The sequence below is a fragment of the Chiloscyllium punctatum genome, chromosome 12 (assembly GCF_047496795.1).
Source record: "Chiloscyllium punctatum isolate Juve2018m chromosome 12, sChiPun1.3, whole genome shotgun sequence".
NCBI classification, from domain to species: domain Eukaryota; kingdom Metazoa; phylum Chordata; class Chondrichthyes; order Orectolobiformes; family Hemiscylliidae; genus Chiloscyllium; species Chiloscyllium punctatum.
In genome coordinates, this window is record NC_092750.1 from 23,293,193 (window position 1) to 23,314,516 (window position 21,324).

Genomic DNA, 21,324 nt, shown 5'->3' on the forward strand with positions numbered 1-21,324 from the left:
ACAATATGGCTTCCTCTGCACTGAGCTGTTTGGGTCATTGCTTTGTGGAGCACCTCTATGCTGTCTGCAAGCATAACTCTGAATTGCATATGCTATGATCCTTTTATTACTCAATCTCACCTCATTTATATGCAGGTTATTACTCTCTCAGGTGCCAGTGAGAAACTAGATGGCACCAATTCCTGACTTGAAAGTCAGAACGATAACCTGGCCCTTGCAGTTCTCCAGCATCTTCTCTGGGACTCCATGTTTGTTAACATTCCCCAATAACTCACACCGTGCATCTGGAGAAGTAATTGCTTGCCCTCTATCAATGAAAATTGCCGTTGGCAAAGCATCAGCCTCACCACATCATCACGCTGTGTTTTGAAATGACTTATAATACAGTTCAGCACTTCACTACTGCACTTTGGAGTTCAGTGAAACCTCACGTAGCAATGACTGCGACCAGGTCACTTTATGTACAGGGACAGAGTTCATCTCAGGGCTGTTATCATGTTTTCTTAGTGCTCACTAATTTTGTGCTTACTTACTTTAAGTAAACTTTGAGGGTATGAGGCACAGATTGGCAATGGTAGCTTTGGGAACTACTAAGGTGTTGATAGTGGGTAGGCAATGGATCATACTTAAGAATGTGTGTATGAATGATAGCAATTATTCATTTCTATCTGGCACAAAAATAAAAGAGGAAAGGTAACTCAACTATGGTTTCAAAATAAAGTAGGAATAGCATTAGATCCAAATAAAATTGTCAAAAAAAGCAGCAAGCCTGGCCTCATGCAAGATCAATCATGAGGATATAACTAGTTGATTAGAGAAGGGAGATCCAAAGGATGTGGTGCATTTGGAGTTTTAAGAAGGCTTTTGATGAGGTCCCTCATAAGAGGTTAGTGTGCAATCCTAAAGCATTGGGATAGTGAATAATATATTAGCACAGATCAAGAATTGGAAACAGACAGTGGGATGAAATAGCTTGTTTTCTTAATAACAGAAAGTAACTAATGGATTACTGCAAGAATCAAGGCATGGGCCCTGATTACACTACATGTAAATTATCTGGATGAGAGAACAAAATACAGGATTGGGAATTTTGGGGAGGCACCAAGGAGACTTCAGATGATTTTGATGAGTTGAGTGGCAAGCACAGAGCTGAGGCAGTACAGTGTGGCTAAATGTGAACTTACACATCTTTGGTTTAAAAATGGAAAAGCAGTATATATTATTTAAATTGGGAAAAGTAAATGTCCAAAGGGATCTGGGTGTTCTTGCATATTAGTCAATGAAATCAGACAGGCAGGTGTAGCAAGCAATTTGGATAGTGAATGGAACAATAGTCTTCACTGCAAGATGATTGGAGTTCACAAGTCGAATACTGTACTTATTCAGTGTGAAACCATGACTGGAGTACTGCATGCGATTTTGATCTTCCAAATCAAAAAAGAATGTATTTGGTATTCAGGTAGTGACTGTCCTCCAAGGACAGGTCAATTAGATTGGGCCCATATTTACTAGAGTTTAGAAGGATTAAAGTGGATCTGATTGAAATGTATAAAATTCTAACAGGGCTGGACAGATTAGATGCAGGGAAGATTTTTCCCCCACTTGGGGAGCCGAGAATCAAAGGATGCAGTCTCAGGATACAGCGTAGACCATTCAGGACTAGGATGAAGAAACATTTGTTTATTCAAAGGGTAGTGAAACTGTAGAAATCTCTACAACAGAAGGCTTTGAAAGCTAAATCACTGAATGTATTCAAGCAAAAGACAGACAAATTTCTAAATTTTAAAGGCCCCAAGAGGAGAAAATGGGAATATAACATTGAGATAGAGGATCAGCCATAGTTCTCCTGCATTGGGAGGGGCTGAGTGACCTCTTCCTGCTCCTAGTTTCTATGTTTGTTTGGATGCTCGCAGCATTTCTGCTTTGCCGTGTCTCTTAGCAGCCAGAAAACCAGGCAGCTAGCTGTGTTTGTCAGCATTGAACAGTCCAGTGGATGAACATGTGTGTACGTACATACAGACACACACACACACACACACCATGTGCGTCAAGAAATCACTAATGTCTGAAATTATAAGGGAAGTACCCCTTAGTCCAGTCAAGGGGGACAATGGTGAGCCAGGAGGTGCTGCTGCACTCAGTCAGCAGCATCATCCAATTTCAGTCCAGAGTGTTGGTCATAATCATTCAAGTGCTTGGTGCATTCAGGATCTGGAGATTCATGGATGATGTGAGGCCCTTCAAAAGCCAATTGCATTAATCAGGTGCTTACAGATTCAAAATTATAAACATCTACCATCACAAAATTCTTTATGTGCACTAACAATATATATTGGAAATCCTGACAACAAGCAATTACTGATCACTACAAATTAATTTGACTAACTTCTGAAGCAAAAAGTGAGCATATGCAACCTTTCAAATTGTCATGTCTCGTTGATCATTTCCAAACATCCAGTGGTCTCATAATCTGCACAGTGCATTCCTCTGACATTGAACTGTAAATTTGTGAGAATGCACTTTCTATGAAATGTTGCATTTCTTAGCTAAGCAGGGAATGTGGGAGGGGAAACAAGACTTCCATCATCCTAGTGCAATTGTGCAATACAACATATGTTGCATATATGTGAATAAGACCTAATACGTTAGTGGACCATGTAGAGACATCCTCCTTATTGGTACCTCCAAGTCCTACTGTATTGAGGCTGATGGTAAAGTTACATTCGGTTGCTGCAACTGCTGACAGGTTGCATTATTAAGGAGCTGTTTTGTTCCTGATATTCCCTATTCATTAGAACCATCCCAATGGATTCATCCACAGTAGATGTTAACCTGCAAGCCAAGAGTATACTGACTTTGTTGTAATTTCCTCCAGATGAGCAAAGCACACTGCTGCTATTGAATAAGGTGGTTCTGAGACACCCTCACAGAACTGTGGCATCTGTTGGAGCAGGTTTGCAATCTGAAAAGTGGGTCGCTATCATATCTGGTGGCTGTCAAAATGACAGCAGTGTCAAATTTCCATGTAGCTGGTTGATTCTAAGAATCCACTGAAGACCTTTCAACTCTGAATCACATCAGGGTTGTATCGATGCAATTTGTGCAAGATCATACTATTTTGTCTCATTTTCCTGTGACAAGATCAGCTCAGACACTCAGCTTTACCAAGACATCTGGTGCAAGGCAATTTGATCTTACACATTGAGATTTATCATAATGTAGTTGAATTCATGAATAGAAAAGGTTTCCATTCAGTCAATGTCCAAGGCAGCTGTGAGCATTGCTACCATGTCTTAGCAGTCTGCGCCAGGATTGCTGGAAGCTACCACAATGCCTACATCATTGATAATCTTTCAGTTGCCTGCTTCAGTCCTAGGGCTGGATGTCTCACAGGTGTGGCAGCTAGGAGACGACAGCTAATCACTTCAACCATGGATGTTGACTCCATTTTCCAACTCCCTGACTTGGAGCGAGTATCGATAAAATATAGCTCACTGTCCCTTTCGGGCCATTGTAGAGCAGGTGATAAGTGTCCTCAAGATGATGATCAGATGCTTGGATCAATCGGATTGGGAGGGGCGTGGTTTTCCAGCACACTCCTTGCATAATCCTAGCATGCTGTGATGTGCACAACTGGAGCAGCCAAGCTACAGTTGCTGCAAACATCTTACTCTTTATGCACAAGTCATTGAAAACCTTGGCAGTATAATTCCTAACTGGCTTTAAGCAGCTTTTAAAGAATATCTTCTATGTTAAATCAATGTACTGTTGTGATTAATTTACAATGGTCTGTAATAATCTCATATGGTCAATCATTTTTCAGCAAATGTCGAATTTTTTTGTGTTTGCAGGAAATAGAATCACTACTATTCCAGCAGGGGCATTCAATGGATTTCCTAATCTCAAATTGATTGACCTCAGTAGAAATAAGATTCTTTCTTCCAATATAGATCCAACAGCATTCAAAGTAAGTTTTACAAATTATTTTAAAATAATGGTTATTAAGTATTTTAAATTAACTACATGAAAGAATTTATGCAGCTTTCTTTTAACTTCTTTTGAAACAAGGTTCATTATATCTAGGTACAGACGTGGGGGAGATACAGGGTGAAAAATGGCATAGAAAAGGACAGATGTTTTCCATGCAGTAAAATTGAAATATAATGCAATTTTGCCAAGAAAAGTTACAATATTTATATATTTTTAAATAGATTACAAGTAGGTCAACTGACTTGTCTTTCATTTGATAATCCACATTGATGTAAAAGTTTATAGATATAGTTTCGTTCAGCCATGATTATATAAAATAGCCAAGTAGCAGGCTGAATGGTCTACTTCTTTTCCTACATTCTATATTAAATAGAGCAAATTCTCAGTAGGTAAACAACACACTTTGCGGAGCACCAAGGAAAATCTTACCCTTTTTTCAATTGCTTTTCATTAACATCATAGGTTAAAATAATCACATGTCCATTATCACCCACCTTCTTAAACCACTCTTCCCAAAATCCTCTAACCTAAATTTCAACAAGCTCGAGAAACTCACAGATTGTTTTACCATAAAGATTAAACTCACTCAGTTAATTGTTTAGCTGCTTGTGCTCTTTGGCACCGTACTCAACTTTCAAAGAGATTCCCACTGGTTTTGCTGTGAGTCTTATTAATCTGTCAATCTGTTATTCCTCGTGTTCTTTCTGAACCCTCTTGCCCATGAGGTTAACTTCCTGCTGTCTTGACACCATTCCCAGCAAAATGTTGACCAGTTAACCTCATTGTTTAGTACCATTTTAAATAACATTAGAAATTTTTTTTCTTATCTGAGGTACTGTTCTTCTTGATACTGATTGGCTATCATCACTTGCTCTTGAGAAGACACACACCTGACTTCCCTATAAGTCCAATTTAATTCCATTCTCTCCCAAGAACTTGAAGATGTTATTTCCCAAATCCATGTCTACTTGTCCCACAACCCCATATGTGGATGTCTCCAATGGTTTTCTTTTCCAACCACAGATGCAAAATAGCTTTAAATAAACTCACAAATTGTATCTTTGGTGAATGTGGAATATTATTTTACATTTTTATTCATTCAAGGCTCTTGCTGGCTGGCCCAATACTTATTACAAATTGCCCTTTTAAAGGTGGTGGTGAGCTGCCCTCTCGAACTGCTGCAGTTCAAGGGTTGCATGCATACCCATGGACAAGTTTGGGTGGAAGCCCTGGGATTTCGACCCAGCAACAGGGAAAGAATAACAATATAGTTCCATGTTAGGATGACCCATGGTTTGAAGGGGAACCTGCAGTTGGTGGTAAACTCTGCCTTTGTTAGCCGGTTCAGTAATATTATTCTCACTTGCTTTCACTCTTACCTGAGCTATTTTACCCAGAATGTCAACAGTAGTGGCTTCCGTTCACAGACAAAACCATTACCCTTTGGAGTCGTTTAAGTGTCTTCTTCCTCAGCCTCATTTTGTTCCTTGGTAGCTTCATCCAAACCACATGAAGACTGACATTCAACATTTCATCACCTTTCTTGATCACTCTACTGCCTCTATATATTGGTCTGAACTCCAGTGTTGGAAGAGCTACAGGTTTTTCCAGTTAAAACGTAGAAAGACCAAAACAATCACCTCTGCGTCACGTATGCTGGAAAATATGCACCCTTACAAGGGAGGGGATGACCTAGTGCTATTATCACTAGACTATTAATCCAGAAAGGAAAAAGTGGGGACTGCAGATGCTGGAGATCAGAATTGAGAGTGTAGTGCTGGAAAAGCACAGCAGGTCAGGCAGCATTCGAGGAGCAGGAGAATTGGCGTTTCAGGCATAAGCCCTTCATCCTCTCGGACTGTTGCGCTTTTCCAGCACCACACTCTTGATTATTAATCCAGAAACTCAGCCAATGTTCTGGGTTTGAATCCCACCATTGTAGATGATGGAATTTGATAACAAAAAAAATCTGAAATTAAGAATCTGCTGAAGACCGTGAAATCATTGTCGATTATCAGAAAACCCATCTAGCTCACTAATGTCCTTCAGGGAAGGAAATCTACTATCCCCACCTGGTCTGTCCTACATGCCCAAATCTGCAGCAATGTGGTTGACTCTCAACTGCCCTCTGAAATGGTCGTGCAAGCCACTTGGTAGTATCAGTTGTTATGAAGTCTCAAGAAAGAGAAGAAACCTGATGGACTGCCTGATATCGACAAGGCAACGGAACAGACAACAGTAGAAACAGAGCTGTCAACCCTACAAATCCTCCTTACTAACATCTGCGGGGTTAGTGCCAAAACTGGGAGAGCAGTGTCACAGCCTAGTTAAACACTAGCCTGAAACCTCCTACTGATGACCATGTACCATCTACCTTTGCCTGATGAATCAGTATTGCTCCATGTTGATCAACACTTGGAAGCACTGAGGATGGCAAAAGTACAAAATATATACATTCCAATGTCCACTACCAAGAGTGGCTCGACAACAATACTACTGATTGAACTGGTTGGGTCATAAAGGACATAGCTGCTAGGTTGGGTCTGCGTCAAGTGGTGAGGGAACCAACAAAAGGGAATGACATACTTGACCTCATTCTCACCCAGCTGCTGGCTGCAGGTGCATCTTTCCATGACAATATCGGTAAGAGTGACCACTGCATAGTCCATGTCGAGATGAAGTCCTGCCTTCATTTTGAGAATACCCTCTGTTGTGTTGTGTGGCATTATCATGATGCTAAATGGAACAGATTTCAACACATTTGGCAACTCAAGATTGGGCATCCATGAGCTGCCATTGGTCGTCAACAGTAGCAGAATTGTAATCCAGAAAAATGTCCACCCTCATAACATGCATATCCCCCACTCAACCACGATCATCAAGCCAGGAGATCAACTCTGGTTCAGGGAGTGTGCAGCAGGGCCTACCTGAAAATGAGGTACAAACCTGGTGAAACTATCAAACAGCATATGCAGCAAGTGATAGACAGAGATAAGCGATCCCACATAAAACAGATCAAATCTAAGCTTTGCAGTCCTGCCACATCCGGTTGTGAATGATGTGGACAATTAAACAACTCACTGGAGGAGACTCCACAAATATTCCTATCTTCAATGATGGAAGAGCCCAACCCATCAGTGCAAAAGGTAAGGCTGGTGCTTTCGTACTAATCTTCAGTCAGAAGTGTAAAGTAAATGATCCATTTCTGCCTGTCCGGTGGTCCCCAGCATTACAGATATCTGTCTTCAGCTAATTCGATTCATTCCATGTGATATCAAGAAACAGTTCGAGATACTGGATACTATGGGCCCTGACAACATTCCAGCAATAGTACTGAAGACGTGTGCTCCAGAATTTACTGCTTACCTAGCCAAGATGTTCTAATACAGTTACAACACTGGCATCTACTTGACACTGTGGAAAATTGCCCAGGTATATCTTGTACATAAAGAAGCAGGACAAATCCAACCCGGTCAATCACCACCCCATCAGCCTACTCTTGATTATTAATAATGTGATGGAACCTGTCATCAATAGTGCTATCAAGCAGCACCTGCTCAGCAATACCTGTTCATGCTCACGTGCTCTGTGATGCCATTTTGGGTTCTGCCAGGCCACTCAGCCCTCCTGACCTCATTACAGACTTGATTCAAACATTGTCAAATGAATGTCTATAATTCTAGAAGTGAGGTGAGACTGACAGCATTTGACATTAAGGCTACATTCGACTGAGTGTGGCATTGGGCTTATGCCCGAAACGTCGATTCTCCTGTTCCTTGGATGCTGCCTCACCTGCTGCGCTTTTCCAGCAACACACTTTCAGCTGTGGCATTTAGGTGCCAGACCAAAACTAAAATCAATGGACATTAGGAGTCAAACTCTCCACTGATTAGAGTCATACCTGGCACATAGGAAGATGATTGTGGTTATTGGAGGTCAGTCATCTCAGCTCCAGGACACCTCTGCAGAAACTCCTCAGGATAGTGTCCTAGGCGCAAGCATCTTCAGCTGCTTCATCAATTAGCTCCATCATAAGTGGGGAGCAGTGGGGATGTGTGCCAATTACTGCATGAAGTTCAGCACCATTTGTGATTCCTCAAAAATGAATTAATCCGTGTTCAAGTGCAATAAGATGTGGACAATATCCATGTTTGGGCTGACAAGACACAAGTAACATTCACACCACATAAATGCCAGGCAATGACCATCTCCAATGAGAGACAATCTGATCATCACCCCTTGACAGTCAATGGGTGTTACCATCACTGAATCCTTCATTATCAACATCCTCAGGGTTACCATTGACCAGAAATTCAAACTGGACTTCTTATATAAATACAGTGGCTACAAGAGCAGGCCAGAGGCTAGGAATACTGCAGCAAGTAACTCACCTCCTGACTCCCCAACACCTGTCCACCATCTGCAAGGCACAAGTAAGGGGTGTGATAGAATACTCATTTGCCTGAATGGGTGCAGTTCCAACAACATTCAAGAAGCTTGACACCTTCCAAGACAAAGCTGCTCACTGATTGACACCACATCCACTCCCTCCACTCTGACATTCAGTAGTGGCAGTGTACACTATTGACAAGATGCATTACAGAAATTCACCAAAGACGGCACCTTCCAAACACATGACCATTTCCATACAGAAGGTCAAGGGCAGCAGATAAATGGGAACACCACCACATGCTAGTTTCCCTCCAAGCCACTCACCATCCTGACTTGGAAACATATCGCTGTTCTTTCACTGGTGCTAGGTCAAAATCTTGGAATTCCCTCCCTGAGGGCATTGTGGATTGACTCATAGCATGTAGACTGCAGCGGTTTAAGAAGGCAGCTCACCACCACCTTCTCAAGGGCAGTAGTGATGAGCAATAAATGCTGGACAGCCAGTGATGTCCACGTACCATGGGTGAATAAAAAAAAGCTAAAACCTGCATTTGTCCACTATATGGCAAAATATTTGAAGCAATTCATGATGAACTTAGAGTCTAGTTTTTCAAAGCATCATGGTTGATTATGTAAATTTTAGTTGAAACACCAACAATTGTTTTAATGTCAAAATATAGCATGTGTATTGACAATATCCAAGTTTTATTTAAATTGTAAAAAGTTGTTCATTTCAAAATACTTGGCATGCTTCCTTCTCAGGGGTTAAAAAAACTGGAACGCCTATACATGGATCAAAATTTGTTGATCCACATCCCTCCTCAACTCCCTCGAAAACTTGTTGAACTAAAAGTAAATGACAACCTACTTCAACGATTGGATGAAGAAGCTTTCCAGGGTATGTTTTGTTTTAAATATTTATGGGTAAAGATTCTGCTTTTGTGATGTTTAATTAATACAATCAAAAACATGGTTGCCACATAAAAAACCTCAGTTAAAATCAGAGCCACGAGAACATAGAACATGATAGCAGAGTACAGGCCTTTTGGCCCTTGATGTAGCGCCAACCTGTGGAATCAATCTGAAGCCAATCTATCCTACACTACTCCATTTTTATCCATACATTTATCCAACGATCATTGAAATGCTTTTAAAGTTCGTGAGTCTACTACTCTAGCAGGCTGGGCATTACACGCTCCAACTACTATCTCTGACATCTGAATGATATTTATCACTCCTCAATTTAAAGCTATATCTCATTGTAGTAGCCATCACCATCTGATGAAAAAGGCTGTCATTGTCCACCTGATCTAACCCTCTGATTATCTTATATGTTTCAATTAAGTCACCTCAACCTTCTTCTCTCTAACGAAAACAGCCTCAAGTCCCTCAGCCTTTCCTTATAAGACCTTTCCTCCATACCAGGCAACATCCTAATAATTCAACTCTGAACTCTTTCCAAAGCTTCCACATCCTTCCTATAATGCGGTGAACTCCAAGTGTGGCTCGACCAGAGGTTTGTACAGCTGCAACGTGATCTTATGGCTCTGAAACTCAATCCTTCTACCAATAAAAGCTAACACACTGTATGCCTTCTTAACAACCCTATCAACCTGGGTGGCAACTTTCAAGGATCTATGTACATGGACACCGAAATCTCTCTGCTCGCCTACATTGCCAAGAACCTTACCATTAGCCTAATACTCTATTCCTATTGCTACTACCAAAGTAAATCACCTCACACTTTTCCACAATAAACTCCATTTTCCATCTCTCAGCCCAGATCTGCAGCTTACCTATGTCCCTCTGTAACCTGCAACACCCTTCGGCACTGTCCACACCTCCACCGACGTTAGTGTCATCTGCAAATTTACTAACTCATCTTCTACACCCTCATCCAGGTCATTTATAAAAATGACAAACGGCAATGGACCCAAAACAGATCCTTGCGGTACACAACTAGTAAGTGAACTCCAGGATGAATATTTCCCATCAATCACCACTCTATGTCCTCTTTCAGCGAGCCAATGTCTGATCTAAACTGCTAAATCACCCTTAATCCCATGCCTCCGTATTTTGTGCAAGTATCTAATTAACACAGTGTGAATAATTTAATTGTACGTAAGTGAAAATTACTTTCCTTTTATGAATTATATTTGTGTACAGTAGCTTTTAAAACATGCCTACTTAGTCTCTGCATCTTCTACAAATGTACATAATTAGCAGAAACACCCAATAGATTAATTTTTGTCAAGAGGCTTGCTCAGATTGTCGTGCAATTTTTTTTTAAACTAGCGCTCAAGATCTTACAACCACAATTTGCTCTGGACATAATTTGCATTTAAAATTCCATTTATTTGTATTGGTTTGACTGATTTCAGACAAATGTTTGCTGAACAAAAGATGTGTATCTGGGCGAAATGAGAGGCTTGGTGCAGCTAGCATCATGGAAATATTTTAAATGTAATGATATACTTTACACCCACTGCAACAAAATTAAAGCTAAAGGATTCTACAACACAATAATTTTTACATTTCAAAACAAAATGCAGAAGATAAGCTGCTTTTTTGTTTCAGATTTTGTGCAAGTTCCATTGAAGGATATTTTAAGTTATGTTAAATACGTTTCTGTTAAGGACAGAACTGTGTTGGTTGTACTTCCATTCTGACTGTTCTGCTGTCAGGCACAACTGTCAGGAGAAGGCAAACTATGTTCACTTTTCACAGTTGCCAGCTGCTGTATTTTTAAGTTTGAAGATGCACAGTCACAGACAATAGAGTCTTTGACAACTGTTTTCAAGCAGTAAATACATAAGGTAAGTGTGAGGTTAGATTGCTTGGTGCCAGTTGAATAGGCAAATACATTGTTGGGTGGTGCAAGTTGGCCAGGGAGCCTGGTAAGTGATGCAGCTGGCATGTTGTACAGAAGGTTAAAGCAAGGTCAGGAGAAATCGGACATTAATTGTCACTGTCATGCTTAGGACTTGGAGGCTTGCACAGCCTGTAAGAAAATTATAGGGAACACTGGTCCTGAATGAGGTAAGGAGGAGCATAGACTGATTGGAACTACAGCAGGGGCAAGAGTTTTCTGGATCCATAGTGGGTAAAGGAAGTGCTTGGCTAAGCGTGGGTGAATGGCCATCAGCTCTTTGGGGCTGAAAGGGAAGTGGTCAGGTCTGGAATGGATGAAGGGATGGTTTGGGGCTGGAGTGCAGGGAGAGGGTGGGTTGGATGTGGTGGTATGGGTCCTGGAGTGAAAGGGGTTCAAGTTTGGAGCAGCTGAAGGGTGAATACATCTGAATGGAGGAATAGTAGTTGGGCTCAGAGCAGGTGAAGGGGGTAGGCTTTGGATCCCGAGTGGAGGAAAGGTGTTGGCTGAAGCGGGGAAATGGGTGCGGGGTATGGGGTCAGTTGATTAGTACTTCATTGTCTAACTTTTCCAGAATAACTATTTACTTAATTTCATCAGATCTGAATTCTCTGATTTAAGTGGAGAATTTCAGAGGGTTTTAGGCATAGAGGAATTGCCCAAGTGGAATCTTCAATTTCTTGGGCATTTTATTTGGAGTCTGCTAATAATAGGACTCTCAAGGTACTGAACATCTACGCTAGAATAACAACTGTTTATCAGAAAATTTGGGCCAATAGTTTAAAACCAAAATTTCCATTATAATTTAGACTATTGTCACATGTTATATTCAATGTTATTGAAAACATATAAATGACCATAGAGAATTCCAACATAACACTGTAAATATATGTGATCAATCTTCTTCAACAGGTCTAAGTAAATTGGTCAATCTGGAACTGGAAGGTAATAAACTCAGTGAAAGCAATGTTCAACCTTTGGTCTTCAGACCTCTTAAGCGACTCGCTTACTTACGGATGGGAAATAATAAATTTAGAACCTTACCACAAGGTCTTCCTACTTCCATAGAGGTAAAGATAAACTTTTATTTTTGTCACTGTCAACTGATCATTGAACTCGTTTCAGATTCTATATATAGAAACATGCCTTTGTGTATTATGTGCCTGTTTACCTGATTCACAGATAGAGAATTAAAATGTAAGAATTAGCCACTAAGATTGCCAACCATGCTACTGAAGACCCAGATTTTAAGATCAATTTGAGACAGAAACAAGACTTTAGTAAATTTCAATGTGCATAGCCATAAGTGCAGGATTTGCTTGGCAGAAATTAATAAATTTGTACCACCTGGATATTGCCACATGCTTGTCCAAGAATATTTTTCATTTACATTGAATTATTTAAACCATTTAAAATATATTTGACCTATCTAGACCCAAGTGCAATAATGTTCTATCTATAATCCAAAGACCTTTTTTGTGACAGCTCAAATACATTATTCTTACATTAGAGTCAGATGAATCATGAAACATTTTTATTCATTCAGAGAATGGGCATATCTCTGGCTGGACCAACACTTATTGCCCATCCCTATAACTTATAAGAAGGCTGTGGTGAGTTGCCTTCTTGAAACTTTGCAGTCCATTTGATGGAGCTATTCTCATAGAGGTATAAGAGAGGAAATTCCAGGATTTTGACTCAGCAGCACTAAAGGAATGCTGATATATTGCTTGGAGAAAAATGTGCATCTATTTCTGTTGTCCTCATTCCAAATGGTAGTGGCTGTGGGTTTGAACCTGGCTGACCGAAGAGCCATGGTGAGTTCCTGGAGGGTATGTTGCAGATGGTATATGCTGCTTCTGTTTAGTGAATAGTTATTACATAGAAGAAGCTAGTCCAACCATTGTTTCATACTAACTTTATGTAACCTTTGAGATCTAGCAGAGGAAGCAGTGCAGCATTGATCTGGGGTAATGGAAGGGTTTCTATGGGACTCTACGGGAGTCAGTGAAGTGGTCCATATTCAAGAACTCAGCAGCCAGCCTAAATGAGTATGCCAAAAAAGTTAATCCAAATGTTCCCAAATGAAAACCGTGGATGAAGTGGGTGATCCACTCCCTACTGAATTCCAGGTCTGAGGCACTCAAGTTGAGCAACCCTGACCAATGCAGGAAATCTAGTTATTGTGTGAAACAAAACTCACTCACAAATCAGCCTGAGACAAAGCCTTGGAAACAAGAACATTTTATTCTTTATGGCCTTGCAAGAATGGGCGTTTGCTCAAGCAATCAGGCTAGCAAAAGTGTGCTACAAAGCATGTAAGCATTCTTTATTCAGTTTGCAAGTTGCGGAATCACGCCTCCCTTTTCCCATCCTATCATAAGCCGATTACCTCACTTCTTTTTCTCTAATTTTCCTTATCTGACTACCCTGCTGTCCTTGGCCATTACAGCCTGTCTGTTATTTTATCCAGTTCCCCTTATCATACTATAAGTTTATTGTGAAATGCCCCTACAGCTTCTTTTGTGGTCAGCTACAACACTTTAAAGTTATTTCTTAGTTTAAAACTATTTCTTAAACAAAAACCTCTATATTCGTTAAAATCTTAGCCTTAAGTATGCTGTAAGAATCCCACGACCGTTTGTATAATGTTCCCCTTCCCCTCCCCCCACAACACCCCCTCACCCATCTGCAAAAACAACATCTCTAACTACCACCCACCTGCAGAAACTACATTTCTAATCTCCCACATTATGACCTTTGCAAGACCATTAGACACCAAGAGGTAATACCAAACTAAGCTTGGAACCAAGACTAACCACATGGACACCCGTCGTTTGTGGCAAGGTTTACACAATGTAATGGGCTACAAAGGAAGTTAAACAGAATCGCAGGCAACAGTACATCCCTACCCGAGGAGTTCAATGCCTTCCAAGCTCACTTTCAACAGAAGATCAATGAATCTTGGATGCACTTGTACCCACGATCACTGCCACAGATGTTAGATCGGCCTTCTTGAGAGCGAACCCATCGAATGTAACTGGCCCAGATGGAGTCTCCGGCTATGCATCAGATTCTGTGCGGACCAGCTGGCAGGAGTATTCACTGACATCTTTAACTCCTTTTGACTATAACCTGAAGTTCCTCTCTGCTTCAAGAAGACTACCATCATCCCAGAGCCAAAGAAAAATCATGCAGAGTTTCTCAATGACTGCTGCCGGTGGCTCTGGCCTCCATAATGAGGGAGTGCTTTAAGAGGTTAGTCATGGCTCACATCAACTCCAGCCTATCAGATTGACTTGATTCTTTGCAATTTGCTGACAACACCACCATGTATGTGAGATCTCAAACAATGAAGAGACAGAGTACAAGAGATTGAGTCTTTAGCAGCATGGTGTAAAGACAACAATCACTCCATCAATCTCAGCAAACTGAAGGAAATGGACATGGACTTCAGGAAGCAGAGTGGAGGGCATGCCCCTACCTGCATCAATGGTGACAATGGTTGAGAGCATCAAATTCCTGGTAGTGATGATCACCAACAATCTGTCACCAACAATCAAGAAAGCACAACGGCGTTTCTACTTCCTCAGGAAGCTAAGGAAATGCTGCATGTCCACAAAGACTTTTACCAATTTTTATAGATTCACTATAAAAAGCATCCTATTTGTATGCATCATGGCTTGATATGGCAACGGCTCTTCCCAAGACCACAAGAATTTACAAAGAGTTGTGAATACAGTCCAGTCCATCATGCAAACCAGCCTTCCATTACTGATTCCATCTGTACTTCCTGCTGTCTCAGTAAAGCAACCAACATAATAAAGCAGAAGATTAAAAGTTTGAATATACATAACGACCAGATTCAAGAACAACTTCTTCCCTGCTGTTATCAGACTTTTGAATGGACATCTCAAATGCGAATATTGATCACTCTCTCTGCTTCTCTGCAGTTATAACCCTGTATTCTGCACTCTGTTCTGCCACCCTGATGTACTTTGTATGGTACGACCTGTCTGTATAGCACACAAAGCAACACTTTTGCTGCAACATGTGACAACAATAAATCAAACTCAAAAACAAATTCAAGTCCACACCAGGCCTTGAGCACATAGTACAAATAAATGTTTCTCTGAACTTTTACAAAGAGCTATTATTTGAACAAAGTGTTAGGCGGAGGTCCTAGTTGCCCTCTTCACTGAATGTAAAAGATCGTATGGTAGTAGAGCAGGGAAATTTCCCTGGCTAAGAGAAAGTGAGGACTGCAGGTGCTGGAGATCAGAGTCAAAAAGTGTGGTACTGGAAAAGCACAGCTGGTCAGGCAGCATCTGAGGAACAGGAGATCGACGTCTTGAGTTCTTCATCAGGAATTCCCCTGGTTGCCTTGGAAGTCCAAACACAATATGCAAAGTAGTGCTGTTGCTATAAATCTGGAATGTAAAATGCAGGAAATACGTAGCAAGTGAGACAGTTTCAGAGAAGAAGTAAAATTAACACTTCAATTCATTTACTTTAATCAGAATGAGAAATAACTTGGTTGTAAAACAAAGACAAGACAAAACAGCATAGGGCAGAAGTGTTTAAACATAAAAGGAATGATGGGGAAAGGAAAAGGTAGGTGGCAGTGATGAAAGGAATTACGGGTCAAAAAGAAGTCTAAGTGGCATTAAGAGAATCATTATCAGTCTCTGTAGTTGCAAATAAAATGGAATCACTGTTATAATTTGAAATGGTTGAACTTAATGTTGAATGATAGGTTGCAAAATATAGTCAAAAAGATGAAATATGAGGTGCTGTTCCTTGAGCTTTCATCAAGCTTCATTGCAGGTGTAGGAAGCCGAACAGGGAGTTAAGGTAACTAAAACAAGCACCGTGTTGATAGAGCCTTCAATCACGTACACCCCATTTCCTGCACCCGTGTCCTCACTCTCCTTCCCAAGACTAGGGCAGTGTTCCCCATGTTCTAATGTTCCTCACCAATAGCCTCCATATTCAATGGATCCTCCTTTGTTTCTATTACTTCCAGCAAGATGTCACCCCAAACCCATTTTCCCCATTCACCGCATTTTAGTAATCTGAAAGGGCAATCTGGAATAGTCTGTTCTCCCCTTACATCAACTACAACAACTGCTCTCATTCCCGCTTTACCCACCTATGTAAGTATAGCCTTTTACTCAATTTGACATTCAATAAGTAATCTCTGGATACCACTTGCTAGTGAGAATAGGAATAGGAGGACAGAGCAGATGAATATGTTGCTGAGGAGCTGGGAGCAGGGATTCAGAATTCTGGATCATTGGAATCTCATCAGGAGCAGAAGTGACCTGTAGAATAAGACAAGTTGCACCTCAACTGCAGGGGAACCAAGAACCTGGTGGGGAGATTTGCAAGAACTACTCAGGAGGATTTAAACTAGTCTGATAGAGGGGTGAAACAATAAATAGTAGTGAGACAAGAGAGAAGGTTGAGGTTAGTACAGAAATTAAAGACAGAGTTAAATGAACAAAGCAAACAAGAGCATAGCAGAGAATGAGGGAAGACTGATTAATTAAACTGAATTTATTTCAATGCAAGAGGCCCGACAGTAGGGCAGATGAACTCAAGGCATAAATGGGCACATGGGACTAGGAATATCATAGCTATTATAGAAACACAGCTGAGGGATGGACAGGACCGGCAGCTCAGTGTTCAAGGCTACAGAAGCTGAAGAAAGGATTTGTGGGGGGGTGGGGGGCAAGATAGGAGGAGGAGTGGCAATTTTGATTAGAGAAAATATAATTACGGCACTTAGAGAGCATATTCCTGGGGGATCATCTAGTGAAACTATCTGGATAGAACTTAGAAGTAAGAAGGGGTGATCACTTTGATAGGACTGTACTATAAGATTCCCAATAGTCAGCCAGAAATTGAGGAGCAAATATGTTGCTGTAAAAATAATTGGGTTGTAATATTAAGGCATTTTAACTTTCTAAACATAGATTGGGACTGCCAAAATATTAAGGGCTGGATAGGGAAGAATTTGTGAATTCTATTCAAGAAAACTTTCTCAATCAATATGTAGATAGCCTTACTAGAGAAGGGGCAAAACTCAACCTCCTCTTCAGAAGTAAGGCAGGGCAAGTGACTGAGATGTTAGTTGGGGAGCACTTTGGGATCAGTGACCATAATTCTGTTAGATTTAAACTAGTTATGGAAAATGATAGGACTGGTCCACAAGTTAAATTGGGGCAAGGCCAATTTTGATGGTATTAAACAGGAACTTTCAAAGGTTGATGGGGGGGAGGCTGTTCGCAAGTAAAGGAATGTCTGACAAGTGGGAGCCTTTTAAAAGTGAGATAATGAGAGTTCAGGGACAGCATATTCCTGTTAGTATGAAGGGATGTTAGGAATAGGGGACATAAGATGACTAGAGACATTGAAGCGCCGGTCAAGTAAAAGGAGGCATATGTCAGGTATAGACAGCTGGGATCAAGCGAATCCCTTCAAGAGTATAGGAGGTGCAGGAGTCCACTTAAGACCGAAATCAGGAGGGAAGAAAGGAGACAAGAGATAACTATAGCAGATCAGGTTAAGGAAAATTAAAAGAGATTGTACAAGTATATTAATGGCAAAAGAGTAACTATGGACAGCATATGGTCCCTTAAAGAGCAAAGAGACCATCAATTCTGGTTACCCTGCAACAGGAAGGACATTATTAAACTGGGAAGGGTGTGATAAAGATTTACAAGAAGAGACCATCAATGTGTGGAACCATACACCTATGGGCGAGATCCTAAATTGATATTTGGTGTCAGCATTTAATGTGGAGAGATATACAAATGGGAAATTGGGGAAATAAATAGCAATGTATTTAAAAATTCCATAAAATGCATAAAGGTAGTTAAATCTCCAGGACCTGATCAAGTGTATTCCAGGACATTTTGGGAAGTTAAAGAAGAAATTATGGGATCCCGAGCAGAGGTATTTGTATCATGGACAGCCATGGGTAAGGCGTCAGAAGAAAGTACGTAGTGCCATTATTTAAGAAAGGCTGCAAGGAAAAGCCAGGAAATCACAAACTGGTGAACCTGAATTTAATTACCTTAGTTGTTGGAGAGGGTTCCGAGAGACAGGATCTACATGCATTGCTTCACAGAGCTTATCCTGCTCCTCAGATGCTGCCTGACTGGCTGTGCTTTTCCAGCACCACACTTTTTGACTCTGATCTCCAGCATCTGCAGTCCTCACATTCACTCCTGATTAGGGATAGTCTGTATGGCTCTGTGTATGGGAAATTGTATTTCACAAACTTGATGAGTTTTTTTTGAAGAGGTGACCTAGATGATTGATGAAGGCAGAGTGATAGATGTTGTCTATGTGAATTTTAGCAAGGTCTTCAAAAAGCTTCTGCATGGTAAACTGGTTAGCAAGGTTAGATCACATGGGATCCTGGGAGAGCTAGCTAATTGGATACAAAATTGGTTTGATAGTAGGATATAGAGGATAGTGGCAGAAGGTTGTTATTCAGACTGGAGGCCTGTGACCGGTGGTGTGTCGCAAGGATCAGTGCTGGGTCCACTGTTGTTCGTCATTTATATAAACTATTTGGATAAGAATATAGGAGACACGGTTGTAAGTTTGTAGATGACACTAAAATTGATGGTATAGTGTACAGTTAAAAAAAAGGTTTTCTAAGAATATAATGGGGTCTTGATCAACTGGGCGAGCGGGCTGAGGAATGGCAGATGGAGTTAAATGAGATTGAGCAAATTGAGATAAATGCAAGGTTTGCATTTTGGAAGAAAAATCAGAGCAGGACTTACACAGTTGGCAGTAGAGCCCTGGGGAAAGTTGTCAAACAGAGAGACCTACGAGTGTAGGTACATAGTTCTTTGAAAGTGGCGTCATAGATCGACAGATGGTGAAGATGATATTTCGGACACTTGTCTTCGTCAGTCAGAGCACTGAGTACAAGAGTTGGGGTATCATTTTTATGGCTGTACAGACATTGGAAAAGTCACATTTGGAGTACTGCGTACAATTCTGGTTACCCTGCAACAGGAAGGACATTATTAAACTGGGAAGGGTGTGATAAAGATTTACAAGGATGCTATCGAGACTGGAAGGTTTGAGTTTTAAAGAGAGGCTGGACAGGCTGGTACTTTTTCCCCAGGAGCATAGAAGGCCGAGGGGTGACCTTATAAAGGTTTATAAAATCATGAAAGGTAGTGGATGCAGCACTGATCCTTGTGCCACTGGTCACAGCCCTTCAGACTGAACAACAACCTTCTTTCAACGTCATAGACCCATCACATCCTGGTAATGATCTCCCACAATTTCTCTCGTCACGCAGAAGATACAGAAGCCTGGACACATGCACCAGCAGATTCAGGAACAGCTTCTCCCCGCCCGTTATTAGATTGATGAATGGATTCTTGAGCCTCAAATTATGCTGATCTTGCCTAGTGCACACCATGTGCAATGTAATCTCTATGCCTCTACGTCTTCTTGATCCGTGCTTCCTTGCTTACTATGATGTGCCTGTACTGCTCATAAAGCTCTTCACTGTATTTCAGTACATGTGACAATCAATCAGTCTTTTCCCCAGGGTAGTGCAGTCCAAAGGCATAGATTTAAGGTGAGAAGGGCAGGTTTTTCAGACATTTGGGTAGTACGTACATGGAATAAGCTGCCAGAAGAAGTGATAGAGGCGATTACAGCATTTAAAAGACATTTGGACAGGTATGTGGACAGGGAAGGTTTAGATGGACAGGAGCCAAATGCAGGCAAATGGGACTAGATCAGTTTAGAAAACATGGTTGACATGAACGAGTTGGTTTGAAGGGTCTGTTTCCATACTGTATGGTTCTATGACTCTAATTTTAGTGGATAATCATTATAACCTTTTTTGCAGACAACATATACTGCTAACCTTGCCACTTACAGTTCTACCAGATCCACCTTTTGTTTCTTAAGAAAATTGGATTTTATTCTGGTCTTGTCATTTACAAATCCTCAAGACACTTTATCTCCTTATTTGTCTCGCTATTATTGTTTTGTTTACCTTGCATCATCATCCCCTTTTGCCATTAAATCTCTTTTGCTTTCCATCCTGACAGATTTATCCTTTTGCTCTTTCCCTCCTCTTATCCACAACTCCTTTACTGTGCTTCAGTGTTTTTTAAAAAATCTTATTATATCGCTCATGTTTTTCAGTCCTGATGACAAGTCCCACCCTGAAATGCTGGGTAGAATTTTACTGTCCTTCTGGGAGCTGGGTGGCAAATGGTGGTGGGGGGGGGGGGGGGGGAAACTTGAGTCTATAAAGGCCCTATGAACCCAGAAGTGAAGCATGGCATGATCTAGAGTCAAGGCGTGGATGGGTGGCTAGGTGTCAGCATGGACTGCGTTGGAAGACTGTTGTATGACATTTTTTTCTCCATTTTATAATTTATTCCTAAAATCTGCAATGCTGGACTTTTTACTTCTCTATTTTCCTCAGAACAGTAACTGATTAACCTGTTGCTCGGGACCTTGTACCGAACATGGTGCCATAAGCAGCAACTTGAACAGTTTTCACTGTACTAATTTGAGTGCGTGACAATAAATTTAATTCTAGTTCTGAGTTCTAAACTAGATGCCATGACAGCAATGCTGTGTCTGCTGCCTATGTGTCTCCACTGGTATTTTAGCAGCAGGATGCAAGGAGTTGGGTGGACTGCTTGGATCAGTTGAGGGCCTTCCCTGGTCAGATATGGGAACTTAAGGTACCCCTCCTATTGCCACTGGACTTTACCAGTGGACCAAAGTGTAGATGGCACATGACAAATCCTTTACAAACAAACATGTCTTTTCCAGGACCCTGTGCTACTCCTGCCCCATCTTACTTCAGCCCCAAGGTGTTCCCCATACAGTGGTCCTCAATTTCTTCTCTTCTCCCACCATCAGGATAGGGTGTGCAGGTTGGGTGGTTGAATAAGGCCACCACCTACACATAAAATTTCATTGATAAGTCAATTTCCCTCTCAGTTTCTATCCAACTTGCTGAATATTTTCAGCATTTTCTATTTATAATATGATGTAATTGGAGTACT

The 21,324-nt window shown here is 41.0% G+C and overlaps 2 protein-coding genes across 14 annotated transcripts in view; one reads left to right on the top strand and one right to left on the bottom strand.

Annotated features, from left to right (window-relative positions):
• Positions 1 to 21,324, bottom strand: part of cenpp (centromere protein P) — a 353,297-nt gene that overhangs the window by 47,511 nt on the left and 284,462 nt on the right. The gene's annotated exons all lie outside the window — the stretch shown is intronic.
• ecm2 (extracellular matrix protein 2, female organ and adipocyte specific) overlaps positions 1 to 21,324 on the top strand; it is a 77,997-nt gene that overhangs the window by 37,528 nt on the left and 19,145 nt on the right. For all 7 annotated transcript variants that reach the window (XR_011962015.1, XR_011962017.1, XR_011962013.1 and 4 more), the window contains 3 exons: positions 3,852 to 3,967; positions 9,145 to 9,280; positions 12,164 to 12,321. Coding sequence is in view for 2 of the 7 variants with exons in the window: in XM_072582114.1 (XP_072438215.1) it covers positions 3,852 to 3,967; positions 9,145 to 9,280; positions 12,164 to 12,321 (410 nt within the window). In the remaining 5 variants the exon portion in view is untranslated. The remainder of the gene's footprint in view (positions 1 to 3,851; positions 3,968 to 9,144; positions 9,281 to 12,163; positions 12,322 to 21,324) is intronic.